The following is a 27,120-nucleotide window of genomic DNA, read 5'->3' as shown; positions in this document are numbered from 1 at the left end:
GCAGACATCGCGACGGAAAATGGTGAGGGCTTTCGTCCTAGAAGATGGAAGAGGGGAGAAAGTCCCCCGCCGACTTGGTCCTTACGCGCCGCTTTCCGATCGAAGCGTCCGGACTCCCCGAGAGGCTGCGGTCGCGAGTCCAATAGACTACAGGGATTCTCAATTGATAGCCAATAGGAAACATAGAAAATTTCAATCTTTTCGGGATGAAACGAACGAATGATCTAGATCACATCGAACAAAGAAAAAAGAATGCTATATAGTACAATGCATGGGGCATAATGAATCAACAAAGCCCGATTCCAGATAAAGAATAAAAAAACCTCCCAACCGAATCCAAGATCCCCGATCCCCTGTGCTTGATAGAACATAGAAAAATATAAAAATAAAATAATAAGGACCAATAGGAACCACCCCGTCTGTTCAGTTCATCACCGCTCGTTATAGACATGCCATGTCTGCTCCTCTTCGAAGAATTTGGAGGCCAGTCGTTTTCCACTCTCGGTGGGTTGACTGAAAGCAATCTGATCCTTGGAGATCTCCATACCATATATGTAGTTGCTAACGACGCAATCCAGCAGGTCGAGCGCAATACCCATTCTCCGAGATGCCCCCGAGGTCCAGATGCGAGAGACGCCAACAATAGCCGGGTGTCGCTCATCTTTCACGGACACTGAAGAGCTGTTGCCATTCTGCTCCCCAAGAATCACGGGTTGCGATTCCCAGATCCGCTCTGTTAGACAGAGTCCCACGCAGCGGCTGTCCTTCATATGCAGGAAAACCCGGTATCGGTCGACTTTTTCTTCTTCATTCTGGTCCTTCCGGTGTTCAGGGGCCTCTGTTTGACTCCAGAGCACTTCCTCGTCAATCTCCGGAGAGGACAACTCCTTATTCACCACCTCGAGCACCTTCTTCGCTTGGTTCTTCGCGCTGGGCGATGCCTTGCGGTCCACAATCACCACGTAACCCTCTTCAAATCGCGTCGCTTCATAAACCCAGCGGGATGCATTCGCGCGCATGAATGCCTTGCCCAGATCGACCCCGGTGGAATTCATCTCGTGAAACTTTTTATGCAGCGCCGCATCCTCGGTATTGGAGGGGATATATTCCATACCACACGTCGCACACGTCTTGCGCACCTCGTTACCCAAGTCGATCTGCATTTGACGCAACGGGGGCTGCGGCTTCTGTGCCTTCTGCTTCGGCGGATCCGCGGAGGCGCGCAGGCTATTAGAGTTGACCTCTGTCAGGGGAGATCCGGTCGTCACATCCTTATGTTTACGCTTAAGGAATGCAAAGGTCGGCTTGCGCGTGTTCGCGGGCGGGGGAGTTAACCGGGGTGGTGGCGATGAGGGCGGCGTCGTGAGGTCGTCGATATCGTCCACTGTGCCTTCAGATAACACGACGGAATTTCGGCGCGAGGGGCTGGATAACACGGCCGCAGAGGACTCGCGAATCGCGTATTGAAGATTGGTTTCGGCCTCGTCGGACTCATCTTGGACGCGTCTTTTTTTCGCGGCTCGCTCATCGTCATAGACGCGCCATGTTGGTCTTCCGTATGTTTTCATCAGGCCTCTGAAGGAAGGTTAGTGGGAGAGAAGCATGCAATGGGGGATTCGGAGGAACGTACCGCTTAAATGAATTGGTGACTGTCCACGGCATCTCCCTGGAGATCTATAGGAGTATGGTGGGGGAGAAGATGTTTATTCTCTGACACGGGGGTTTTCTTGCAATTTACGGATCGACCGGTTCCACTGCACGCGTGGCGCTAACTGGTTTAGGTCATATTGTTTAGTGTCAAGGATGAATCACTCACGGTTCTTATCCCTTACCGACGCAACAGAGTTTGTGGAAAAAGGCGCTGGGCAAGCTGGGAAACGGGGAAACGGGGAAAGATGATCTTTTTGTTTCAGTATGTTGTAAGAATTATAGGGCGTCGCTGGAATGTGGAGAGCTTAGGTTTTAATAAGGTAAGGTCTCCAGTCAAAAATCGCCACTGAGTATGACAACGGGGATGAGATAATCCCAGCAAGAGATAATCCCTGGAAAAAGATAGACCGAAAGAAAAGAAAAGAAAAGAAAAGATGAATGACTCTATTGCTACCTAACCGGAATTCCTGAATGGCTGGTATCCTGGCATCCTGGTATGCCTGGTGGGACGGGCTCTTTCTCCCCCTTTCTACTGTCAACCAGGCACAGTCAATCAGCGACCAGCTATTATTTTCCAACGCGATTGAACCAATCATCATGGGGCCCAAGGCCACAACGTGAGATGAGGCAGTTTCGCCCCAAGCACACGTTGTAGCCTACACGAGGCTCTGTTCCTCAACCTACGATTCGAATGAACAAGGCGCCAGCCCCAACTTCCCCCGCTGGACCAAGCGGGATCACGATCAACGGACGCATCTTCCCGTGTATTTCCACGGAAGATCGAAGAGGCTGGACCCGGTGAACGATGTGACGTATGTTGATTGGAGCATTGCCCGTCGCGGAGTTGGATAGAGTAGGAAGCTTGATTGGTTTGAGGTGGAACTCCCAGGTCTCTTCGCTGCTGTTTACGAAGTGCAATCTGCGGCTTCATCCAATAGAAGAGGAGGCCTAACCTTCCCCCCGGATTTCATGGCGCAGGGTATCACAGCGTTCGAGGAAAGCATGTACAGTAAAGTGGGTGGCGAAGTTTAGTCCTAAACGTCTGGCACAAGCCAAATAGTCGAAGTCTCTCTCTCCCTCTCTCTCACGACAAGCACGAGGAAGATCCGAGTCCGCTTTAACGTTCACGCGCCTAAGAATTGCACCTCGTACCACTCCGAGATTTGGCCCCATAAGGATCGCCCGGGCGCTACTCAAGGTGGGTTTCGATAGCATTCGATGACTTGCCAAGTCATGTAAGCTGCATTCGATTCGGGAATCAGATGCATGTACAGGTTACACATTTACGCACCACATAAGGTCTGGATCTTCACTTGCCCGTATAAGAGTACGTCCAGGACATGCACATGTGTTCTATTCCTTTCGGATCGCGCATCTACTGGAATCGGGAGCACCGGGAATTCGCGACTTCGTTGCAACATCGTGCAGGATAAGCTCGGCGGCCGGAGTCCGAGTAATCAGGGGACTCGAAGAAACCCCGAAGTCGGTGGGATTGATTCGGTACATTGCAGCTGGAACAAAACTCTCCGGGGTATTTAACACGCATGAGTCCTGCAAGTCCCTGGCTTTTCTTGAAACTATTCAGAATTTGGCAAGAATCTTATCACAATCTATCAAGAAAAACTCTGAATGAGAGAGAGAGAGAGAGTATATAATTGATACTTTGGCACGTTGAGGTGGTCCCGCTTTTGTCCCGCGGAACCGTTTGGCGGAGAGCAAGTTGTCAAAAATCTCTTCGAATCTTCTCTCCAATCTTTATCCCCCCCAATTATCTCCAACCATGTCTGATAGCTCTCAAACTGCGGGCAAGCGGAAGCGTGCGAGTATGTATCCCTGAAAAGTTTCAATCCCTGTTGTTTTTTGGTTTTTTTTTTTTTTGTCTTGCGGTTTTGGTTTTACCTTTTGGGATCATTGGATTGGACCCTTAGACCTTCCAACGGCAGATCCTGAGCAAGGTATTCTGCCGATCCAACGCAGCTTCCCTTTGTGACGTTGTTGTGCGACCCAGCACTTTGACACTTCTTCGTCCCTTGCCTATTCTCATTCGTGGCGGCCCCGCAGAGATCCCCAGCCATGACTGACCAGCCGTTAGGAACCCAATCTTGCCCCCCACCCGAGCTGCCTCAGCTTGTTGCGGAACAGCACACTCCCATTCCCTCCCATGACAAAGATACCCAGCGTTTGATTGTCATTCTCTCCAATGCTAGTCTCGAAACCTACCGTGCCTCAAGTGGCCGTGCTGGAGCCAAGGATGAGAAGTACTCGCTTCTCAACAGTGATGAGCACATTGGTATCATGCGCAAGATGAACCGGGATATTAGTGAAGCCCGACCGGATATCACCCACCAGGTATGAGCAAGTTGGGTTATCTACGTGTATACGAGTTGAGCTAACGAGTTTTTTTTTTCCTCCCCAGTGTCTGCTTACCCTCTTGGACTCTCCCGTTAACAAGGCTGGCCGCTTGCAAATTTTCATCCACACTGCTAAGGGTGTTTTGATCGAAGTCAACCCCTCCGTCCGCATTCCCCGAACCTTCAAGCGTTTTGCGGGTCTGATGGTCCAGCTGCTCCACCGTTTGTCTATTCGCTCCACCAACTCGCAGGAGAAGCTGTTGAAGGTGATCAAGAACCCCATCACGGACCACCTGCCTCCCAACTGCCGCAAGGTGACTCTCAGTTTCGAGGCCCCCGTCGTGCGGACCCGGGACTACATCGAGTCGATTGGCCCCAAGGAGAGCGTGGCCATCTTTGTCGGTGCCATGGCCAAGGGTCACGATGACTTTGCCGATTCGTTCAAGGATGACACCATCAGTATCAGCAACTACAGTCTTTCGGCCAGTGTGGCCTGTAGCAAGTTCTGCCACGCGGCCGAGGAGGTGTGGGACATCCTCTGAGCGGATCGGGCTGGAATTCACGTGCGCCTCCTGCGTGCGTGCTTTTTCGCCCTCTGCTCGGCAATGCGGATTTTGAAGCTTGCCATGAAGCCACGATTTTCTTTTGCGGGGTTTTGGACCGGTTCGAGGTGACGGGATGGTGTCGGATCGCCTGGGTTTTTCCACTTGGGAGCTGAAGCGCCTACTCTCGTTGTGTTTTTTGAAGAACCCTGTGACACGGGGGGGCATTCGACCAGCATCAATGTTTTTTCCTTGGGGGCCTCCAGGTCCATGGATGATTCTGCGTTGGGATGCTGGGAATTTTGACCAGACGGGATTTCTCCGTCCTTTCGACCCAAGAGACACTCGGACTGGATGGCATTTGGTTCCTTTTCGCCATTCAGTCCTGATCCAGAGCTCTTCCATCCACAGGTCCCCCTCCGTTTGACTGTGGCGATGAGACCAGAAAAGTGAACTAGCATACATAGATCAGGAGCCTTGTGCTCCTGAGATCAGGCACATACGGTATCGAATCTAATTTCGGTTGAAATGTCGGTTTTCATGCTTCGTAGACTTTGGAGGATTATGGTTCAGTCGTAGAGCGTATTTGCGTTCATCAGGTCTCTTTGGTTGGGTTTCTCGACGTGGCAGACGCCTCACTTTCTGCGAGACTAATTCGCTGTAAGCTAATCAGAGCCCTGGAATCAGCCAATTTCCACTAAAACTGCACGCCTGCCCAGACCCGCACGACTGCGTTTTTGCTCCTCCTACATGCGTAAATCACTATAGTCCGTTGTATTGAAATTAATTTGATTATCAGGTGAGTCAATTACGAATGGGAATGATTGTAATTTTTCCGCGCTTCTATGAATAGTGGCGGTCAGGAGGAAGCCCGAGCCCCCAAAGTTGGAAAGAAGATTCCAAAGGGCCAAATCCGCCCTTTGCTCCACTGCCGCCGCCTCACCATTTGTTCAACAGCACTGAACTACTCATTCAAATACCCGCCCCGCCACTGCAGTGATCCACACTGGGTCCCCGCGATGACCTGGCCCTCTTGGGATCCGAGCGGTCTCGGGAGTGGTTAAGCTCCCTACTTTGAACCCACTCTCATCTCCATACATATCCTCACCGAATCGTGCCAGGAGCGTGATTCGACCGAGTTCCTGTAGGCAAAGCCAATTCCCGTTTCCAACCCAGGACCCTCCATGGCCGCGTGCCACGTCCAAACCCAGTCCTGGGGCGTTTCACCTTTTCCCGACGTGCAGATCGCTTGAACTCACGGAAGACAATGGGTGACCAGGTGTTTTTTTCCAGGGTCCCACCGGACTATCGTATCGGACCACGCATCACCAGTGGGGGAGAGTCAGGCTGGGGCTTGCCTTTCTCGGACGACTGCGGTGGACTACCGGATGACCAGCTTGGGCAGCTTTTTCTTCCCGTTCTTTTGTTCTGTAGCGTAGGATTGGCGGACCCTTGTCTTTCCCTGTCCTTATTCGGTCCCTGGCAGGATGTCGGGTCTTCTGTGTCATAGTGCTTCTTGCTATAGGATCCGGTTCCCTCACCGTATATAATATTCCTTTCTCACGACCCTTGTTCCTTTCCTTTCCTCTACATGACCTTGTGTCTTGAATTCCAACCTCCTTTTTCAACCATTTTCTCTGGGTTTGCGTGTCGGGACGAATTGGCTCGCTGACCTCCTTGCATTTTCTTCGATATGCCCGTCTCGCACCTGACCTTGACCGTCTCACACCTTCCAACTTCTACCTCATTTTTCTTATCATGTCTACAACCACTCGGATATCAATTTATTGGTCGACATGACGACTATATAGGTTTCGGTCAGAAGCAGGGGGAACCTGCGGATTTCTGGGTCACCGAACGGAAGCCAGGGTATGTAAACTATTGATATCAGGAAAGATAAAAGTACTAATGTATACTTCGGCAGAGGTGCTAATAGCGCTGTCCATGTTGCATTCCCAGCTCCGTCCAGAGATGCCGTGGGCTCATTCTTCATTTCCGCCTTGAAGGCCGGTGGTACAATTCATTTTGAGCCCAAATGCCGGGATTCCCAGTCGGCCTACTTCAGTGCCGCGGTGATCGACTTGGATGGCAACAGCATCGAGGCTGTCTACCGATCAGGTGCCTCGGTGGTGGCATCGGAGGCGGGAGGACCGACAATTGCCTTGCTGGAGAATGGGTCGGTGGTTTCCAAGGTCTCCAAGAGTAGCAGAGCTACTTCGGTGAGGTCCGAGAGCATTGCTCCTCCCAGATCGGAGGCCAAGTCTCGTGCAGTCTCGAGAGCGCCTACAAGCGTGGCGCCAACTTCCGTTGCGCCCTCTGCTTATGAACGCGAGTCAACTTATGACCGTGAGCGTTCTGCGCCGACCACTGTGTCTCGTGCACAACCTGCATCTCAATCCTACACGGTGCATACAGTGCAGACTGTCCAGAAGCCAGTCGATGACGGCAGCAAAGCGGCGAAGACGATCGTTGGAACTCTCATTGGTGCCGCAGCGGGCGCGGCAATCGCTTACGCGATGGTCATGGGTGACTCACAGTCCTCTTCCGATGAGAATACCAGCAAATCTTCGCCGCATTATACGCCGGAGCACCACCAGCTGATGGGACCCCCATCCCAGGTATCTCACTCGGAAGAACAGAGGTACCGGGCCCTTGAAGCGCCTCCCACGCGCAGTGTCTACACATCGGCATCAGCCCCTCGGTCCACGCTCAGTCGCAGCCATACCTCCAAGAACCCACGTGCCAGTACTATCTACGAAGGCACCGAATTCTTCGATGACCATGGCCGCCGCGCCTCGGACGGCAGCGTCTTCAGCATTCCAGAAGACGCACCTCTTCGGGCCATCGAGTACCCGGCCTCCATGAACGGCTGGCGCGACGAATACAGCCCCAGCACCTTTATCAGCAGCTACGCAGCGGACAAGCCACGCGCAGGCAGCGTGCACTCCGTCTCCACTGTGAAAGCATCCCAAGCCAACAGCCAACGACGACACAGTCACGATGACAGAGATACATACTCCACCCATAGTAATGGCTCGAAAGTCTACCGAGCAGCCTCCACCCACAGTAACAACAGCCACCACTACTCCACCACCAAGTCCGCCAAGGATAAGGACGGAGCAGGCAGTGTCGCCTCTTCCACTCGCTCGGCACGCAACATTCCGCTGCCCGCGGGTTCCCAGGCGACCTACTACTCCCCCGCTTCTAGCCATCAGGGGAAGTCACACGTCTCGGCTCGCGATGTTCCGCTCCCTGACAGCGTGGCCGATCTTGATGTGAACTCGCACGTCACGCCCGATGATTCCATCAGCCAGATTGGTAGTCGCTCTGCCCGCTCTTCGCACTCCCACCACTCTAAGCACTCCAAGGCATCGAGACACTCTTCCAAGTCTAAATTCGAGGAAGTGGTGAAGCCAGCTGATAGTGTGAGCCAGGTGTCGCGTGCTTCCCAGCGCACCATCAAGGCCGAGGGCAGTCGCGCGGGCTCGAAGGTGAGTAGCTGGCGGAGCCAGGTGGTGTGATGAACTTTTGCATTTATGGATTGTTTTGACTGCTTCTCTTTTCTCTTCTCTTCTCTTCTCTTCTCTTTACTTTTCTTCTACTTCTTCTACCTATTTTTGTCTCCTTTTCTTGTTGTTTTCTTCATTCTCGTTTTGTTTGCATTTGCAGGTTTCGGTTCAACATATAAGCATATACGACAAATCAGGTGCCCAGGTGGCGTGTTCCTTTAATCATCATGGAAACGAATTTATAAACGGACAGATAGATACAATACAGATTGCATATACACGGCGAGATCAAAGTCTCAATTCTACAAACATTTTTCTTGTGATTGGTTTCACATCTTCTATCTTTAATGCATGAATGTATAGAAAGTAGAGTACTAAGGTTGTAGTTCGGTGGCCAAGTTGCAGGAAAGAATACATGGAACATAAAAGCGAATAGAGGGTATGATGGCGCCAAATGATCACGCCAAGTCAATGGAAGCCAGGCCAACTCAACGTAGATGATAGATCCTTCCTCGAATAACAGGTACACGTGACCAATGCAGTACAGGTACTGAAGGAGGGTTTCCAGATACTCCTTCTCTTCTACTACTTCCTACCACACCCTGATTCTCTTTGATTCGTCTCTTTTCTCTTTCACACCTTCACTTCTTTCTTCCCCTCTTCTTTCTCTACCTACATCTTATATGTATAGATCTCTGGGCATATAGGCCTATTAGCTCCCAGGGAGATGTCCACTCCCGCCAGTCGAGCAGCCCGTGTCTCAAATGGCACTTGGACTAATGTTTCAGTTCCGAAGGCAACCCAAAAAAACTAGGGTCGCTTTGTACTTTTGCCGTCAATCACAACGTCTGCTGTTTACGGTTATCAAGTCAAGGCATCCATGTCGGTACTTTAGCGTTCTCCTAAAGCAGCCTGGTACCATTCTGTCGCTGAATAGTGACAAAGTGCCATTGCCCATCGGGTGATTATTGCAGACGGAACAGGCCGAGGAAGGACGAAGCAGTGTTTTGCAGGATATTGACGACGCATACTCGCAATGACCTCAATGGAATATGGGAGGTCTGGCAAATTCTATGGTCTGTTTCTTTGTTCCATGTATCATACGGGATCTAGATGCCGGGCTGGTGCAGTAGGGTAGCGCTAACGTGACAATTGGGGACAGAGCTGCATGTCCCGCTAAAGCGCGACGGCGACTATCACCAGATTGCTCATGTGCCAACATGTCACTGGTACGAGAGTCATGGCATCTATCGAGGGAATATCAAAGAGGACAGTTCTCATGTCCGACGAAAAAAAAAAAAAAAAAAAAGAGAGAAAAGGGAGAGGGCGGAGGTCGATGATTGGACATGCCCCGCTTGCGCCTCTCAGCTTGTCACAATCACTATCGACAGGGATTGGGATGATTTAGTCTGGACTCGGACCTAAACGCTCTCTTTCAGCCTCTGGACTTTCTCTTTTCGTTTTAATTTTCCAATCATGTTCTCTGTCTTCGATCTTATGATTGTCAACTTTGGCCTCCGCTTATAATTCCCAGTACGTACTTTGTTCAGTTCGCTTCCGTAAATCCCACTAAAAAAAAATGCAATTGTAGCCATGTCCCCATTGGAGTCTCTCCCTAGGGAGCTCTGGGATATGATTTTAGATCATGTCATTCTATCGGCCTCAATAGAACTCAACGGTCTCGGTGGAGAACTCATCAACCTCCACGGAATCGCCGGTCTCACTTCAGCATCGAAAACCCTCCAACATGCCGTATGGAGCTACTTTGCCCGGAAACCCTTCAAGCCACTGATCCCTGGCGTGAAGTCCTTCGCCCATTATCTAGCCGACCGTGCCTTTGGGGATAGTGTTCTCCCCTTCTCCATTGCGATTGGGACTCTGTTGAAGCCCTCGTCTCCAGCAGATCATCCCACACTCCCTAACCACATTGCCACCGAGCTGATCGAGACCATGATGAAAGCGCTCCTGTTCTCTCGGGCACGGAAAGCTGAGACGCAGAATCCTTGTTCCACGCCGCCAACTGGTCCATGGGATTACTCGCTGGAGCCCATGTCTCGCAAAGTCGTGGAGTACTCCCCGGCCTGGGTGGAGCTGGTCCTGGTGGTCAAATGTCAGATGGTGGCTTTTTACTTGGATCCTGCATGGTTTGACACCTTGACGTGGCGGGAAATCCACCGGGAGATGATTCGTCAAAAGATGCAGAAGATGATCGCGGCTATCACATACAAGGAGACGCTTATGCAGTCTCAGAGATTACAAAGAAGACTTGCTCCCAAGGGAGATTATGTTGATGGGAAACGGGTGGTGGTTCATCACGGGCGTTGGGTGAGCAAGTAGTTGTGGTTGTGTCACTTTGGACGCCTCTCCAAGGTAAATGGCCGACACCGTTTATATAAGGATTGGGCTGGAACATGAGGTTTGCACAATTCCCATTCACTCGCCCGGTCTATTTTTGCTCGCAACGTATTTGATAATGAAACCATTCCTGTGCCCTGACTTGTTCATATACCCAACGCGTCATTTTCATGCTTCGCAACACAAACACAAACACCACTGCAGGCCACCCCATTCCCATTATGGCAAGACGACGACCACCTAAAGTGAAGCCTCGGGCCAAACAATTCGCTAGCCAGTCCGTCCAAGCGAAAGCACCACGATTGAAGATCAATCCATCCAAGAAGGCCAATTATCCAACCCGGGTATGTACGCCTACGTGCCTCGATAGCCACGTTCTAACCAATTCAACCCAACAGGCCAACTCCCCTCTGGAGTCACTTCCAGCCAAAATCTGGTGTCAAATAATGGACCTTCTCTTCACATTCAGCCGAAACGAGATCTGTGGACCAGACGGAGACATCGTCACACCTCTTCACCAGATCGGAGGTCTCAACTTCGCATCTCAAACCACCAAGTATCGTGTACGAAGCTACATCTCTCGAAAATACGGCAATCGCAAATTCAACCTCCTCCGCCTTCTCACCAGGGACCCCACCAGTTCCAGCCGATTGGCATTCGCCGTTGCTATCGGATGCCTTCTTATCGACAAGCCAATGAAGCGCGGAGCTTTTCTGCTTCCGACCCAATATGCAACCGAGCTCACTCATATCCTGACAGACACATTCACTAACTGGAAGACGGAATGTACTCAGGTGCCCGGGATCGGTGCCAGATCTCAATCTCGCGCGTTCAAAGAACTCATCAACGGGGCAGAGTGTATTGTTGCGGCCAAGTGTCGCACAATTGCTGATTATGTGCCCGAGTCATGGTTCTCATCCACCTCCTGGATGGAGATTGAAGAGATGCTGATCAGGAAGAATTTGGATTGGATGGTTGATATGCTTACTCGGTGTCTTAAGGGTCCGGCCCTGGCTCTACGCTTCACCAACGCGAAGAGACAGTAGAGTTGGTGAATACTACAGAGATCTAGATAGTACGGACGCGGTATCCGGGCTCGGATGGCAGTCATAGATCAGGCTCGGGCTTTGGGTGAAAGGAGCGAGCTTTGATCTCATGTAAACATGCATCTGACACCAGAATTTAGTGAATTGCACTTCCATTATCAAAGTAAAGTTGTCTCGAAGTGATTTGAACCATTAGATCATGTTTGCAACGTTGTCTCTACAGTATCTGTCTCATTGGATTTGATAGGCCAAGATAATAGGCTTGCAGATTATCAACATTATGTCACTTCTCTCAAGCTCGACTTATCTCCATCACAGGTGAGTGTGCCTGTCCTGTAGTGAAAAAGGCCCGAATATTCTCAAAGCACTCCCGTTCCGCCTTTTGAAAGGCAAAATCCGTCAAGCCACCGAGATGCGGTTGAAGAACCACCTGGTCGCTCTGTAGAAACCATGGATTCGGCGATGGTTCATTGACAAAGACATCCAGCCCGGCGCGTGCCACCTTGCCGCTCTCCAGGGCAGCGATCAATGCCTTCTCGTCAATAACCGCACCTCGGGCAGTGTTGACCAAGAAGACGCCATCCTTCATGGCCGTAAACTCGGCGTCGCTGATCAGATTCGTGGTGTTTGCATTGAGCGGACAGCTCAGTGAGACAACGTCACTCGCAGCCAGCAAATCATGCAAGGTATTGCAGTATGTAGCCCCATATTGAGCCTCCTCATCCGCAGACAACTGGTTTCTATTATGATAAACGATCTTCATGTTGAAGCAAGCGGCCTTTCTGGCGATATGCTTTAAGGGAATGTGTTAATGCCTGGTTGCTTCCCTTTAAAGTGAAAGTCCTCTCACCTTCCCAATCGCCCCCAATCCCACAATCCCCAAGATTAACCCCGCCGGATCTCGCGCAGGAACAAGATCACCCCCATGCGGCGTTCTCCAGGTCCCATTTCGAGCACTTTTCTCTGCATTGGTGGTATTTCTCAACACAGCCAAAATCAAAAACAAGGCCATGTCCGCCGTAGCCTCAGCCACTGCATTCACGGTGTTGCAGAACCAGATTCCCTCGTCGGCCATCCATTGCACATCGAATTCGTTGTATCCCGCGCTCGCTGATACAATGATTTTGCAGTCGGGGACAAGCGCTCGGAGGAGGTCCTGGTCGAAAGGTTCGTAGGGCGGGGTACCCATGCGAATCAAGAAGGCGTCTATAGGCCCGTTGGCGGCGATGTCTTCCGGTAACATCTGTTGCGTCTCGGCGCGGTTGGTAGCACTCAATACGGAGAAGTTGAATTCTTTTTGGAATTCGGCGATGTAGTCGGCCCCTGTATACTGGGGGTGGCCTAGGGCCACGACTCTTGGTTTCATGGTCATGTATATAATTCGGTAAACTGATTTTTTAGAGCGAGCGCAGATTGGGGGGAAACGTGAGAAGAGCACTGAGCGCTGGGCACTGGGAGCCTCTGTATTGAAGCGGAATGAGTTGCCATTTTGGAGAACTGTTCTCCCGAGTTTGGTATGAGGGGTATACCTGTTACTCTAAGCGCGGAGCATGCGACGGATTGACATTTCCAGTGTTCTTATCTGTATCGGAAGATCATCTATCGTTTTACTCTTGGTTCTATGCTAAGTAGATCTTAGAGATGAGACTTGCTTAGTGATACAGAGACAGGGTTGAACTGCTAAAAGAGGTACCATGTTTGGTCATAACAGCCTGAGAAGCACCCTCCAATGGAACAAGATCTTCAATCTTATCTAATGGTTTAACCGTGAAGATCATATCCTCGTCAAGATAAATTGATAAGAGCGCCGGCGTTCCCCCCGCCCCCGCACCACGTCATGAACAAGAAGCAGCATGAGTGCACCAGAAAGCCCATCAGACCTCCACCAGCCTGTTTTCACTGCAAGCCGCGCAAGATGAAGACCCATATTCTTCCGTCATCTTTTGGCCTATCTGAATCGTGGACTGAGTCGAGTATGCACATAACGTGATGCTCAAATTCCAAACAACCACTGCAAGCAAATAGACCGGTCCTCGTCGGCGGTACCTATCTCTTGTATTGCCAGTGTCCAGCATCGACCATACAATGGAGCAAGCCTCTGGTGAAACTTTTCTATCTGCCTGTTTAAGTTTCACAGCTGGATGGATCAGTTCAGGAAGATCTCGGGCACGGCTATTAGACACCGTGGAACTTGGCTACCGCAGCACCGAAGACCATCGAACTCGTGCAGAGAGAATGACATAAAAGATCTCTAACGATGCTTTCGCCTGGCATATGATCTAGACTGCGTTGCATTCTTTATCCTGGGCCGTCTAGGTATTCCAGATAATGTGATTGATGTTGACGGACGACTTACCACTCCTGTCCATTCCATCGCGAACAAGAAACAGCGGCCTTTGGATATTGAAGATGATTATAGCTCCGCAGAGACCTTTTGCGTGCTCAGATCTCCCTACTGATCCTTGAACCAGCATGACAGGCGTTAATGAATGATATGGCGGGATTACGGGTCCCATTGTTGATGGTTGAAGGCTTCTCTACACTACCCTACGGCAAAAACAATTTTCAAGACGACGGGCCTGCCTGGATTGTGCTATCTGATGACAAGAAAAGAAATAAACCTCGTAAAGTCCCCTTTCCCGTACACGCAACCACGGCCCGATCCCATCACCTCCATATCGACTTCCTGTTCCGATTCGATTCGAGTCCACTCCAAGCGTGTGCACGTCTCAATCAACAATTTTCCACAAGGGACAGCCTTCGAGAGGCCCCCTGATCTCGGTATACAGCCAAGACAAGATTTTCAGCTTCCCTTTTTGGGGGAAATTTTTGGTCATCTCGCAAGAGAAAGAAACAGTCCTGGAAAAAGGAAGATCCCCCTTGGAGAACAAAATGCCATGAATGCATGAGAATTGGTCATAAGGATCGTTGGGCATGATGTCCCAGAAACTAACACACACACAAACGACACCAAACATGGTTTAGCAAGAAAAGAAAGATGAAAAATAGACCTAAAAAACAGAAGTCTGCAAGAAACGAAACACAGCAAGTTTCTACGACCACGGTACGCCAGGCTTCGCGGATCTGAATCTAACGGAGACAAGAGAGGATGATGCAGAGGCGATGGGGATTAGACTGAGGGGTCGTGCGGGATGGAAAAGGGGGTCATTGGTATTGGGCAGATTGGTTGAGAAAATGCCGATCAAATAGCGTACTTGCGAGTCCATTCGCGGGCTGTCGCCTCGTACCGCGGGCGGTCCGTCTTGTAGACATGGGCGATCTCAGGCACAAGCGGGTCGTCAGGGTTGGGGTCTGTAAGCATCGAGCAGATCGAAAGCAGCACTGAGTATGAATTAGCACAGTGTATTCCCCTAACGCGGTATATGGCGTGTCAAACCTTTCGAGATTGTCAGAGCAGGGCTCCATTGGTCACGCAGGATGTCGAGACAAATGCTGCCGTTCGAGTTGATGTTGGGGTGGTAGATGCGGGTGGTGAAGTTGACCTTGGGAGGCTTGAACGGGTAGTCGGTAGGGAACTGGATGTTGAGGAAGAAGACACCTCCAGAGTAAGGCGAGTCACCCTAGTGAGGAACGTATTAGCATCTGCGTTTGGAGATCGAGTATGTTCCCCCGGCGGTAAGGAGGGGCATTCAGCCTCAGCCGTTTCCCCTCCGACCATGGTGGTTTACACGCCAAATCGTTCAAGAAGTTTCCAACTTACAGGACCCATGATAGTTGCTTGCCAGTGGAACTATAGTGCGAGAAAAGGCAGCTGTCAGTTATCCATTATATTCCAACGTCTTCGAAATGATCGACAAGTCACTTGCAGCCCCGCCACACGATAAGACTTTAGGGGTGATTCGGGACGGCGGTGACGAAGCGTGAAACGCGAACGAGCGAGGGGAAAAAAAAGGACCATACCAGATCATCTCCGTGGGGACCGGCGGAGCAAGAGGAGGGGGGATCCCTGTGATAACGTTAGTCGTCAATCTCGACAGATCTCGCTCACAGGACTTACCGTCCGAGATCAGTGAGTTCCTTGTTAATGCGCTTGAGAGCCATTTTGACGATTGAAGAGTGATGGGGAGAGAGCTATCAAGGTCAGCGGGAAGAAAATGAGGGGGGCGGACCTGTTCCACGTACGGTTACGTCTTTGTGTGGAAGAGAAGAATAAGAATGAGAAAGAATAAAAGAGGGGAAAAGTGGTGCGGGTGGGCTTGGCTCGGTATTACCAATACACGCCACGATATGACACATCGAGAATATGTCGGGTAATTTTGATCGGGTTGCGAGGACCCTCGTAGGACAAGTTTGAGACGTTCTGTCATTGTATCGTATTCACGTGGCAAGGGGGCGATTGTTAATATTGCCTTCACTTTCGATAGGATCCTTCATAATCGTTGTATAAGATCTCATCGGTCATCTCGATGGTTCCTTCGATCCTCAGTATCCGGGAATACAATACCTTGGTAATGAAAACTGCCCCTCGATGATGTCACGTGCGGGTGAGGCGCCCACTGTTGTCCCGATAAGGAAGGTGCCCTGGAGATGTTTATATGACTACAACAATCACTCGGCCTTAGGTTCATGTATTGTTTCGTACTCGAATCCTCTTTCAATCACTTGGAAAATATACATTCTTATCTATACAATCTTTTAAACAAAGGCCTGCTTGCCCGTGATAGCCCGACCCAGAATCAAAGCTGTTGACAAAAAGCAATTAGTCTCGGCCCAAAGCATGTCAAAAGGATTGGGCACTTACCATGAATATCACTCTGACCCTCGTATGTTTGCACCACAAACAGGTTGGCTACGTGACGCCCAATATGGTACTCATCACTGGTAGCATTGCCACCAAACACTTCTTGCAAACTGTAGCGGGTTAGTATAGACTCAGGCGCGGGAGCAGAAAGGAAGAAGAAGCATACATTCGGGAGTTTTGCAGCGCACGATCACAGTTCTGACGCTTGACCATCGAGATCATCTCTGGAGTGCACTTGCCGGCGTCCTTGAGGCGAGCCACCTGCACAGCCGCCAGCGTGCCGTAAGCAGCGTCCGTCGCCGCATCAGCCAGCTTCTTCTGAACAAGCTGGTATTTGGCCAGAGGGTTACCCTTGAACTGCTTGCGCTCGAGACTGTATTCACGGGCACGGGTAAGACAGTCCTCCAGGGCACCCATGCTGCCAAAAGCGATGCCCAGGCGCGCACTGTTCAAGCATGTAAACGGGCCCTTAAGACCCTCAACCTCAGGCAACATGTTCTCCACCCCAACGGGGCAGTCATCCATGTGAATCATACCCGTGATGGATGCGCGCAGCGCAGTCTTATTCTTGAGAGCGGGAGTCTCATAAGTACCGGGCGGGCACTTGGATCGTTCAACAACAAATCCACGGATCTTGCCCGTGGACTCGAGCTTAGCCCACACAAGCGCCAGGTCCGCAATTGGCGAGTTGGTGATCCAGGTCTTGCTTCCAGTCAAGAGGTACACGCCCTTCTGAGTAGGATGCTCGCGCGCAACGGTCTCCATGGACCCGGGGTCGGAGCCGTGATTGGGCTCTGTCAGCCCAAAGCAGCCAGAAACCTTGCCCGAGGCCAGCCCGGGCAGCAGTCGCTCTTTCATTTCCTCTGTACCAAACTCAGCGATACCTGTCATGGCCAGAGAGCTCTGCACTGACATGCCCGACCGATATCCACTGTCAACTCGCTCCACTTCCTTGGTGATCAGACCGGAGGCGACCGTGCTGACACCGGCACAGCCGTAGCCCTCGATTGAGGCGCCAAGCAGGCCGAGCTCACCCATCTCCTCGAGGATCCGACGATCATAGTCCTCGTTGCGGTAGGCCTCTGCGGGAAGATAAATGTTAGATCATGCTATACGAGGTGAGTTAGGATTTTGGAATAGACCAACCGAGAATTCGTGGCTGTAATTTATCCTGACAGTACTGTCTTGCTGTTTCCTGAATTGCCAGCTCCTCTGGTGTGAACAGCTCCGCTGCGGCAAGGGGATCCTCCCAGTTGAACACGGCGGATGATGCATAGCGCCGGCTAGCGACGGGTCCAGCCTGTAGCGAGCGCGCAGCCGCACGTAGAAGCGAGCGATTCATCATTTTATGCAAGTGGAAAATGAACTCTCAAACAAAGAAACGAATTGACGAAGTGGCGGGTTGAGGAGGTATGATATCAAGACAGAAACGCGGGGGAGCTTCCATCAAATATGCACTAGTGACGGCGAACCTCGGCAATTAGTGGGCCACAAATCACCGAGTATGGGAACACAGTGATGATGTTAGGCAGTTTTGTGAAGATCATCCAACACAAATTTAGGCAGTGTTACTAATTAATTACAGTTTACGATTCGACGGCTCCTCCGAGCCACACTTGTGCCGACTCGGTGTTATTCGGTCGTTTCGATTCGGAAGCGCGGACTCGGGCCCGGATCCGACATTGGAATCTAATGCCCATGGGGTAGGTATACCCGCTATGTTGTATCTGGGTATCCGATTGTGCTTTCTAATTGTTTTAGTGGCTATGTTCATCGGCCGGGGAATTATTATATACAAGAATAAGGTAGTTGAACAAGCCGAGTAGGTCCATTACGCTGGCATCTGGCTTTGGAGGAAATCAAAGACTCCGGTGGGGAAGTAGTCTTCGTCAAATCCCCAGAGATCTGCCATCATGGGATCTATTGACCCTTCAGACAAACCAGATTCGGACTTGCCTGTGACTGGCTCAAATCCGTTACTCCGCTCAGCAGACAAGGGCGCCACCCCAAGCAGCGGCGGGGGGTGGTTCAGTATGGTATCGCGTTCACCCAAAATTTGGGCGCCGGGGATGATAACGGGCTTGAAAAGTGATGTCTCCTGCGGATTCGGTCCCAGAAACTTCTGGCCACAATTACGTTTCTCCCACTCTTCCAGTCCAGTAAGCATCTTCCGTAGGCCACGCGCAATGTGGTGGCTCAGATGACGCTCGCTGGCCCTCTGGCTGCAAGATACCATCATCTCAACTATACGCCCGACCAGGTCCCGCACATATCCGATGTCGACGAGCAAGCCGGCTGAGGCAATTGAACTATTTTGGCCCTGTCCTCCCGGGTTGGTGCCATTAGAGCACACCTTGGCAGCTATCTTCAACAGAAACACAGCAGCAAAGGTGATCATGCTGTGGAGATATAGCGGAACACCAACCAAAGCCAGTTGGATGTCCCGCTCGTCTAGGACAACCTTGAGGGTAGCAATAGCTGACTCAATAGCAATATTGGCGCGCTTCCTGCGCTCCGGTGACATGGCTTTTGAAGAGGTCGAAGAATGGTAGGTGCGTAAAGCAACAGAGTTTAACTGCAACCGAGAGAAATGGTAGTGCATATAGACAGCTTTATAAGGATATGCACCAACATGTCGACTCCCAGCTACGGAATTTGTTAGCAAAAATACCTGGGAGGCACAGGGTACACTAACTATGCTTACCAAGACGAGGCAGCCATGCTGACTTCCAGTCGCCCAAGTCTGTGTCAAACTGATCGATCTTGGGGAATTCACTTTCGGGTACTTCGAGATCAACGTCGGGGCCAAATGCAAAATAGATACGAGTGAGAATAATAAACAGGTCAACTTGGCTGTGAAGTCGAAGGTCACCTTGTGATACAGATGCAGATTGTGTAAAGGTGTTATGTTGGGTAATACTGGCATCCTCGTGGATGATTGGTGGTCGACCATATGCGATAGAGAAATGATGCTCGAGCGTCTATCATTCGTTAGCTTCTCAATTTGAGATTCAAGTGCCACAGTATAGCGTACATATAAGAGATACCATAGACGAGCCTGTTCCTTGTGCTCTGGAGATCCTTGGGTGGCCTTGCGATAGAATTGATGCAAGTTGCGCTCCGTGGCAATCCGTACCGCATAACCAGATAGTTTCCAGCTAACATCTGCCAGCCAAAACGCCCCGATACATAGGGCACGAATATCGTCCAGGGTGTGATGATGCCCTAGCATCGACTCCGATGCTAATTTGGCAAACTCAGTATAGCAGGTGTCAAATGTACGTTCCTTAGACGGTAAGTGAAGCGCCGTCACAGCTAGAATAGCTGCAGATAGCATGGATGAAGCCTTCCTTGCGGCCGTCAAATCTTTATGTGCTAGCAAAGCTCCATCCCAAAGGTAACGGTTAAGGACCTGGTCGAAATGGTAGAACAATTCCTCCGCTTCCCGAAGATCCACGACGCCGCGAGAGATGAAATCGGCTGCCAGCACCTGATCAGGTGCATAGTTGTCCCCGGGCGAGCCCTCACGATTCTCGCTCAGCTGTGTCACCTCATAGAGACTCCCCATCGGGGCTGTGATCAACGAAGTGGCAGATGTTTCTTCCCGATCCATAGAGTATTGTGGCTGGTGTTGCGAGAAAGCATAATTTGAAGAGCTCGACCCTGTGCTTGGACCAGCAGTATTTTCCATTGAGACATTCCTTCCATGGTGTCCTATCGTATGCCCAAGCTCATCCACCGACACGGTCGACTCTTTTCGGCGACTTTTCTTCGAGGGCGTCTCGGTCGATCTACCACCGGCTTGGTAGTATGATAGTTCTGGGAGTTGAGCCTTCCTAAGCAGGTCCGTCATTGCCAGCTCAATCACATTTTTCCATCTAAGTTCCGACAGCATGTTAGCATTTCACTTTGCTGGATCCGGCGCAAAAGGAGAAAATAATAACAGCGCAGACTTACTCCGCCTCGTCCTCCAGCAATGTCTGCAGGCTTTTGTTGACAACACATTCCAGTCCCATGCGACGACATCGCGAACAATCCGACTCACCTGTCTTCATGTCGCAGCGAACCTTGTGCCGCTTACATTCTGTACATGCACGGATCCGCCTCGAGATCTTCGGGACATGTGCTTGCCGCGAATGATCCTCCGGGGTGAATCCACCTTGCGGAGAAGCGGACGAAGCATCACCATTGGTCTCAAACTGGATGTGATTCCGCTTCATGCTGTGATGTTGACTCAACCTCTCCGCATGGGCGACCCCGGGGAAGAGGAGAGCGGGGTCGGGGATTCTCGACCGTTTGGAGTTGTCGCCTGAGGCATTAGTGGGTCTAGAATCCCGAATCACCGGTCACGTGGCACTATGTCGCTGAAATCACATGACTGTGCATCATTTCACGCTAGTCCTGATTTGGTTAAATTATGATGCGTAGTCGCGTTCACCACTAAACGCGTCTTTTTCCGTTTTCTCTTGGAAGTCTCCAAACCTTCTATCCTGAGAAGCGATCCGTGTCCACTATTTGATATTTCTGAGTATCATCTCTACTCATCAAAATGGGTATTAAACGTCAGTGAGCCAAGTCTATTCATACTTGACATGCGCTGACCAATATGATAGACCTATACCAGGTGATCTCCGAAAATGCCCCCGATGCAATCAAGACGGGCGAGATCAAAAATCACTTTGGCCGCAAGGTCGCAATTGTATGTCAGATACTCATACCCTTTTTGCATTCTACTCTCCAGTATTCAGCGACTAATTACTTCGTCTTCTTCAGGATGCGTGCGTCATTGACCTCGGTCCTCGAAGAGTTACCTCCACTAACACTTTTGCAGATCTATGAGCATCTACAGTTTCCTCATCGCCGTGCGTTCAGAAGGACAGCAGCTTATGAATGAGACTGGTGAGACAACATCACACTTGATGGGCATGTTTTACCGAACCCTGCGGATGGTCGACAACGGCATCAAGCCTCTATACGTCTTCGACGGTGCTCCACCCAAGCTGAAGTCCGGCGAGTTGGCAAAGCGTGGTGCGCGAAAGGCCGAAGCTCACGAAGCTCATGAGGAAGCCAAAGAGACCGGTACCGCGGAAGACGTTGAGAAGTTTGCGCGACGCGGAGTGCGAGTTACACGCGAGCACAATGCAGAGTGTAAGCAGCTTCTGAAACTGATGGGTATCCCCTACATCGATGCGCCCACTGAAGCTGAAGCTCAATGCGCAACTCTCGCGCGGGCGGGCAAGGTCTACGCGGCTGCATCGGAGGATATGGATACTTTGTGCTTTGAGTCGCCCATTCTGTTGAGACACTTGACGTTCAGCGAGCAAAGGAAGGAACCCATCCAAGAGATTCACTTGGACCGAGCACTGGAGGGTCTTCAGATGGATCGCAATCAAGTAAGTTTTATTCTATGTGACGTGTATTGGATTGCGGCTTATTCAGTGATGATATAGTTCATCGATCTTTGCATTCTGCTGGGCTGCGACTACCTCGAGCCCATTCCCAAGGTTGGACCTTCGACTGCTCTCGCGCTTATCCGTGAGCATGGTAGCCTGGAAAAAGTACTCGAGTTCATGGAGAAGGACCCAAAGAAGAAATTTGTGGTCCCAGAGGTTTGGCCATACCAAGATGCGCGTGACCTGTTTATCTCTCCGGATGTGCGCGATGCAGACCACCCCGATTGTGATTTCAAGTGGGATGCTCCGAACGTGGACGGGCTGGTTGACTTCTTGGTCACCGACAAGGGATTCAACGAGGACCGTGTGCGTAATGGTGCAGCACGACTGACAAAGAACCTGAAGAGCGCACAGCAGTCTCGTCTAGAGGGATTCTTCAAACCAAAGGCACGCACTGAAGACGAAAAGGCTAGTCTCAAGCGGAAGCACGATGAGAAACTCCAGAAACAGAAGAAGCAGAAAAAGGACGACGCCAAGGCGAAGAAAGACGCGAAGGCCAAGCCGCGTGGTGCAGGCTAGCCGAACGAAATCACGGCCTATAGCTCAGTCTTGTTTTTTTTTTTTTTCTCTTTCATGTCATTTCTGTCACAGATGACCATTCATTGACTCGATCTTCTACGACCTTGGCGCTGGCGTTGCATGGCTTTTTTTGTTGCGTGCGGGGTTCTCGCATTTTCTGATCTCAACGGGGTGACATCGTTGACTTGGCCTCGGCCATGACATGAACTAGCATATCATACCCCCAAAAAAGAACCAATTTTTATGATATCAAGCTTAATCTCATGTTGTTTTGTTGATTGTAAGGGGTATTCAAGGCCTACTTGGCTGTATAGGCCTAGGATCAGAAAATATCGGTGAAGCAAGGGACCCGGATATTCTCGCTTTTTGCCTGATCCTCGCTTCCACGCAGAGCGAATTACTACAAATCACCTTAATTATGAATAAATGTACCGCTATAGATATACTACACAGCCAGATATTTGTGCGAGGCTCGTTAGTTGCGCAATAGGTGGAGTCCAATTCTGGTGCAGTTGTATAGATCGTCACGGGATAAGCCAGATGAGACAAATTCGCAGATGAAGAAACAAGTGATCTCCACCAGTAATGTTGCAATGAGAAAAAAGAAAGCCATGGAATAATCGACCCAGTGATTCAAACTCATCATCATGTTTTATTTTCCACACAATGGTCAAGAGAACATAGGATCAAGATGGTGTGTGGGGAGTGCCTTGATTCGATGCCGCAACATCGAATCGGACCAACTTCTTGATCCCCCACCCTGGTCGATGGAACCCCCGGCTCTGCTCATGTAAAAATAGCGTAGATATTATTCGGCATCTGCCTATTTGACCTGTCTTATTTTCTATATCATATGTCGGAATGGTGATTTCGTATTGTAGGTTAGGTGGTCAGTAGAGTCATAGCCTGGGTTGATGCCCATCCCACCGAATCCGTCGGATGCACACAGACCTCGGGATGGGTGGGCGCATCAGTAGCGATCAGTGGGTACCTAAGCAGTATCGATGAAAATCACTCCATGGTAGTTTTTGATTGGCTGCCCACGGGTGTTGATTGTCATTATCAGGGGCTAACGCGTTCGTGAGTCTGCACGGTATATATTTGGGGCAACCGGAACTGATCAACCCTCTAACGGCCATTCTCTAGCTTTGTCAAATTTCCTATGGACCTGCAGAAGTCTTTTCGAGGGCAGAAATATGGCAAGTGGAATTAGAGATAGAACTATATATATGTATCTCATTTACATTTCAAATAACAAAATCCTCAGCTGCGATAAGGTACTAGTCCGGATGGACGGAGAGTTGAGATGGGGTTACAGTATAACAAGGGCCCAAGTTAGGGTTTCCAAACCTTGGAAAGCGCGAAACGAAAAAGCAAACAGAGCACTGCAACGGACAGCGCAGAACCCAAGTCAAGGAATCATCGAGTCCCAGACCAAACTGTACCATGGACCAACGCCACAGCACATCCAGACTTGAGCGGGGCGCTGCATGACAACACACCTCGTGACGCTGCAGGTCCCTTAACACCGTGCAAGCAAGGAGACGAAGCTTAAGAGTATGATTAAGTATCCGCTGCATAATGAAGTATATCGCGCTGCATATAGATATCTCAGGTGGAACGTGTTCTATGCTTTGAATCACGCCGTTTTCAGAGGAGTCTTCTTTCTAGGTTCTAGGTTCCAGAAACGCGCAGGCCAGGGCGATGATCAAATTCCATACCCCAGTTTGTTCTTTCTAAAACAGCAAGAAGAGAGGGTGATCTCTCCGCCCGCGGTGGAATGTCTAGAAAAATCGATGTTAATTCCATGTCCCACAGAGGAAGATGTATTGTATCCACTGGACAGGAACTGAGTGCAAAAGGTGCAGGCGCACGATTTCTTCAGATCGTGTTTGCTGGACTTCATGCACGATCTCGAGTAGTTTCCCAGGTCTCGCCCCAGGGCTGAGAATGGATCCCGCCATCTGGGGGAATGCGCACAAAGTTAGTAGTAGATGAACATAGACGCGTGACCGTCCCAGAGAGTCCAGTCTCATCAACTCATAGAGAGCAAGCGAGTAAAAGACATCTCATCAATTATAGATCAAATGAGAGAATAACAGTACTTGACTTCTAAATCCGATATAAAGAAAGGAAGAAAAAAAAAAGGAAAAAGGGCTAGCAATTTGGGGGGGGGGTTGATCTTGTGTCAACACCGGCCGCCTATAAATCACGGATGCCCCGCCGGCCTTTCCCACCCCTTCCGCTGCTTTTCTATTTCTGCTCCCAACTTTACTTTCCTCGACGCGTCCGATATTCAGGTCTTTTCAAGTCTTTCATCTCTTCCTACTCTAACATCTTCCATCAACTTCACTTCACCATGCCTCCCAAGAAAGCCACTGCCACAGCCAAGAAGGCTGCTCCTGCTGCTCACACCTCCTACCGTGGTATGTTTTGTCTGATCTTAAACCACCACAACATCGCGTAAAATTGTTGTTGATATCTTCTGTGTCGCCAACATATGCTGATTCTATCCATATAGATATGATCAAGGATGCTATTGTGAACGTGAGTAGATCACCGTGTTATCCCATGTTGTGATGGCGGGTCGCGCGCCCGACCGTGACACGCCCAGCCATTGGGCATGGCCAACCACCACTTGAAAGTGGAATTCTTTTTATATCACCCTGTGCATTACTGACTGGACTACCGGAATATAGCTCAAAGAGCGCAATGGTTCCAGGTATGTATTTGCGTTTTCCCACCGGCGCGACCAAGACTCCCTGGTCGCGTCTTTTCCCTCGAGCTTTCGCAACCAGTCAACTAACAGGATATCCCCTCATTTTAGCCGCCAGGCCATCAAGAAGTATGTGTCGGCAAACAACAAGATCACCTTCGCTTCCCAGAGTGCCTTTGATGCCCAGTTCAACAAGGCTATCAAGTCTGGTGTCGAGAAGGGCGAGTTCACTCAGCCTAAGGGTAAGTCTTGTTTGCGCTTTCGTGCGCATTCGTATTCCTTACCATAGGATAATCCTGTTCCCCAGATCATGCTTGATAGCATGTATTCGAAATCGATCTTGATGTAATTTTGTTCTTGTTATGACTGACGCGTCGCGCGACAGGCCCCTCCGGACCTCTAAAGCTGGCCAAGAAGGAGGCTAAGCCTGCTGCTAAGCCCGCCGCGAAGCCCGCTGCTAAGGTCGCTAAGGCTACCAAGGCTGCTCCCAAGGTTAGTCAAGCACTCTTGTCCTTGATATCGTCGTACTCACTCTGCATCTAGAAGGCTGCCGCCCCCAAGGCCGCTGCTACCAAGAAGGCCGCTCCCAAGAAGGCCGCTACTGCTGCGAAGGGCACCAAGACCACTGCTAAGAAGCCTGCCGTCAAGAAGGCTGCTGCTAAGCCCAAGGCCAACTCTGGAAAGGCCCGCAAGACCAAGACCCCCTCCACTGCCGTATGTTCTGTCCATTTCATCTCATATCGCCGTAAGCTAACCACACCCAGGCCCCCGCAATTGTTGAGCAGCCCAAGGTTCTCGGCAAGACAAAGTCCGGCCGGGTCACGAAGACCACTGCGCCGCCGCCAACCAAGGCTCCCGCTAAGAAGCGTGCGACCAAGAAATAGAGGACGTTTGGTCTCTTTTGACCCAACGATGCCCTCCCATTTCACGTGCGCTCTTCCCGGGAGGGTCATCAGGGTTTGTTTTTGTTTTTCTCTTCCCATGTAATTTCTTTCCCTCGACCCATTGATTTGGCGGTTCGGAATGGGTTTCCTTTGTGCTTGGTTCTGGGATATCTTCGTTATGATGGCTTGGTCTTTCCTTTTTTTTTCATTCTTTTTTTTCTTCTGCTTCTACGTCGAAGGGATGGCGTCTTGTGGTGGGTTCTCAATGGGGAAATTGTTTTGTTTATCTGTTCGTCCATATCGGATCTCACGACGTTCGTGGAATTGGAGTCTGCTTTGCTTGATCCGAAGTGGGTCTGTTTGTAGGAACATTATAAGTTGTAGGCACATATTCTTGACAGTGTAGTCAAATTGTGGTAGAGTTCATCAGTTACGAGCTCGATATCCATGTGGTTTCAGGACCCCGCAGCCCTGGAGATTGAAACGGGGCGTTGCTGCGGGAATGTTGACGATAACCCAGTTAACACTGCGCCACAAATTGCCGGAAATTAGAACAAAGGGACTATTGTTCATGCGCCACGTGAAGAGATGCCAAGTACATACGCAATTCAGGGAGCTCCGTCCCATGTTTACAAGTTTGAGAGTCCTCCTAAAGCCCCTCATATCCTGTGTCTCTGGTCTAAGTAAAGTGATAGCCAATTTCTTGTCTAGGAACTAGTCTTGTATTGTCGGAACGGACCGTAGTTTTGGTTTGAGTTAAGTTGACAAGGCGTTAAGGAGTCAAGGTGTGGCAGAATCAGGCATCATCGATATGACTTCATCCAGTGGAGCGGGCTATTTTTGGACGTGGAATGAGTATTCAGGGGGAAAAGATCCAAAAACCCTGCGGCACATCCCCTAAGCTAATTTCCCTCCATGAGACCCTATGTGTATGTCGGGTTGGGTCAGGGACAATCCCGCCCCCACGCAACTGAGGTTTACTGGAGAGCTGTAGAGTAGTAAGCGTAAAGAACCTTTGAGGCAAAGATCCTCAGATACGGTGTACGATATACGTCACGCTCTGGTCTCCTTGCAGACGAGAGTTGGCCATGATATGTAGTGTCTTTCCAGGGTTTGCACTTGGAAGCGAACGAGGGAAAGTATCGCAGTTTGCATATTGCGATTTATACTCGGGATTTCGGGTGTTCCCTGATCTAGCACTCTTGTGCAGCTGAATAGTGGATACATTCACTACGACACGCAAGTCCCTTTAGTCTTTTCTCCCCCAAACACTATCCCCAATCTCCATTCCTCTTCCTTTCCCACTCGGGGAATTATGTTCATCGGTTGAAAA

The 27,120-nt window shown here is 50.4% G+C and overlaps 11 protein-coding genes across 11 annotated transcripts; 6 read left to right on the top strand and 5 right to left on the bottom strand.

The window, feature by feature from the left end:
- Positions 1–431: 431 nt before the first annotated feature.
- N7484_007658 (ESCO family N-acetyltransferase) lies at positions 432–1,833 on the bottom strand (the record flags this gene model as incomplete). Its single annotated transcript, XM_057118045.1, has 2 exons — positions 1,631–1,833; positions 432–1,575 (listed from the first exon to the last, which is right to left on the bottom strand). Exons 1-2 carry the CDS (start codon positions 1,660–1,662, stop codon positions 432–434), a joined length of 1,176 nt encoding a protein of 391 aa, XP_056971080.1. The 5' UTR covers positions 1,663–1,833.
- Positions 1,834–3,430: 1,597 nt separating this feature from the next.
- N7484_007657 (18S rRNA pseudouridine methyltransferase) lies at positions 3,431–4,543 on the top strand (the record flags this gene model as incomplete). The annotated part of the gene is made up of 3 exons (XM_057118044.1): positions 3,431–3,473; positions 3,743–3,999; positions 4,067–4,543. 3 exons carry the CDS (start codon positions 3,431–3,433, stop codon positions 4,541–4,543), a joined length of 777 nt encoding a protein of 258 aa, XP_056971079.1.
- Positions 4,544–6,236: 1,693 nt separating this feature from the next.
- N7484_007656 (VOC family protein) lies at positions 6,237–8,064 on the top strand (the record flags this gene model as incomplete). The annotated part of the gene is made up of 2 exons (XM_057118043.1): positions 6,237–6,412; positions 6,468–8,064. 2 exons carry the CDS (start codon positions 6,237–6,239, stop codon positions 8,062–8,064), a joined length of 1,773 nt encoding a protein of 590 aa, XP_056971078.1.
- Positions 8,065–9,645: 1,581 nt separating this feature from the next.
- Positions 9,646–10,389, top strand: N7484_007655 (uncharacterized protein; the record flags this gene model as incomplete). Its single annotated transcript, XM_057118042.1, has 1 exon — positions 9,646–10,389. The coding sequence occupies one exon, from the start codon at positions 9,646–9,648 to the stop codon at positions 10,387–10,389; it is 744 nt and encodes a 247-aa protein (XP_056971077.1).
- A 239-nt stretch (positions 10,390–10,628) lies between these two features.
- N7484_007654 (uncharacterized protein) lies at positions 10,629–11,453 on the top strand (the record flags this gene model as incomplete). Its single annotated transcript, XM_057118041.1, has 2 exons — positions 10,629–10,751; positions 10,806–11,453. The coding sequence occupies 2 exons, from the start codon at positions 10,629–10,631 to the stop codon at positions 11,451–11,453; spliced, it is 771 nt and encodes a 256-aa protein (XP_056971076.1).
- A 292-nt stretch (positions 11,454–11,745) lies between these two features.
- Positions 11,746–12,825, bottom strand: N7484_007653 (D-mandelate dehydrogenase-like dehydrogenase; the record flags this gene model as incomplete). Its single annotated transcript, XM_057118040.1, has 2 exons — positions 11,746–12,246; positions 12,304–12,825. 2 exons carry the CDS (start codon positions 12,823–12,825, stop codon positions 11,746–11,748), a joined length of 1,023 nt encoding a protein of 340 aa, XP_056971075.1.
- A 1,830-nt stretch (positions 12,826–14,655) lies between these two features.
- On the bottom strand, positions 14,656–15,515 carry N7484_007652 (putative ubiquitin conjugating enzyme (UbcD); the record flags this gene model as incomplete). The annotated part of the gene is made up of 5 exons (XM_057118039.1): positions 14,656–14,795; positions 14,851–15,034; positions 15,175–15,204; positions 15,375–15,420; positions 15,472–15,515. The coding sequence occupies 5 exons, from the start codon at positions 15,513–15,515 to the stop codon at positions 14,656–14,658; spliced, it is 444 nt and encodes a 147-aa protein (XP_056971074.1).
- Positions 15,516–16,109: 594 nt separating this feature from the next.
- On the bottom strand, positions 16,110–17,560 carry N7484_007651 (acyl-CoA dehydrogenase; the record flags this gene model as incomplete). The annotated part of the gene is made up of 4 exons (XM_057118038.1): positions 16,110–16,156; positions 16,216–16,325; positions 16,382–17,297; positions 17,362–17,560. The coding sequence occupies 4 exons, from the start codon at positions 17,558–17,560 to the stop codon at positions 16,110–16,112; spliced, it is 1,272 nt and encodes a 423-aa protein (XP_056971073.1).
- A 486-nt stretch (positions 17,561–18,046) lies between these two features.
- On the bottom strand, positions 18,047–20,435 carry N7484_007650 (uncharacterized protein; the record flags this gene model as incomplete). The annotated part of the gene is made up of 4 exons (XM_057118037.1): positions 18,047–18,861; positions 18,920–19,196; positions 19,250–20,093; positions 20,173–20,435. 4 exons carry the CDS (start codon positions 20,433–20,435, stop codon positions 18,047–18,049), a joined length of 2,199 nt encoding a protein of 732 aa, XP_056971072.1.
- Positions 20,436–20,764: 329 nt separating this feature from the next.
- Positions 20,765–22,187, top strand: fen1 (multifunctional nuclease RAD27; the record flags this gene model as incomplete). The annotated part of the gene is made up of 5 exons (XM_057118036.1): positions 20,765–20,777; positions 20,829–20,914; positions 20,989–20,993; positions 21,047–21,608; positions 21,666–22,187. The coding sequence occupies 5 exons, from the start codon at positions 20,765–20,767 to the stop codon at positions 22,185–22,187; spliced, it is 1,188 nt and encodes a 395-aa protein (XP_056971071.1).
- A 2,359-nt stretch (positions 22,188–24,546) lies between these two features.
- Positions 24,547–25,787, top strand: N7484_007648 (histone H1/H5 family protein; the record flags this gene model as incomplete). The annotated part of the gene is made up of 7 exons (XM_057118035.1): positions 24,547–24,613; positions 24,709–24,734; positions 24,887–24,909; positions 25,015–25,145; positions 25,289–25,395; positions 25,447–25,617; positions 25,668–25,787. 7 exons carry the CDS (start codon positions 24,547–24,549, stop codon positions 25,785–25,787), a joined length of 645 nt encoding a protein of 214 aa, XP_056971070.1.
- Between the last annotated feature and the right edge of the window lie 1,333 nt (positions 25,788–27,120).

This window comes from Penicillium longicatenatum (genome assembly GCF_028827895.1).
Source record: "Penicillium longicatenatum strain IBT 33135 chromosome Unknown contig_4_segment0_segment0, whole genome shotgun sequence".
In the NCBI taxonomy this organism is placed as follows: Eukaryota; Fungi; Ascomycota; class Eurotiomycetes; order Eurotiales; family Aspergillaceae; genus Penicillium; species Penicillium longicatenatum.
The sequence above is the reverse complement of the archived record's forward strand: the minus strand, read 5'-3'. Positions and strand labels throughout refer to the sequence as shown.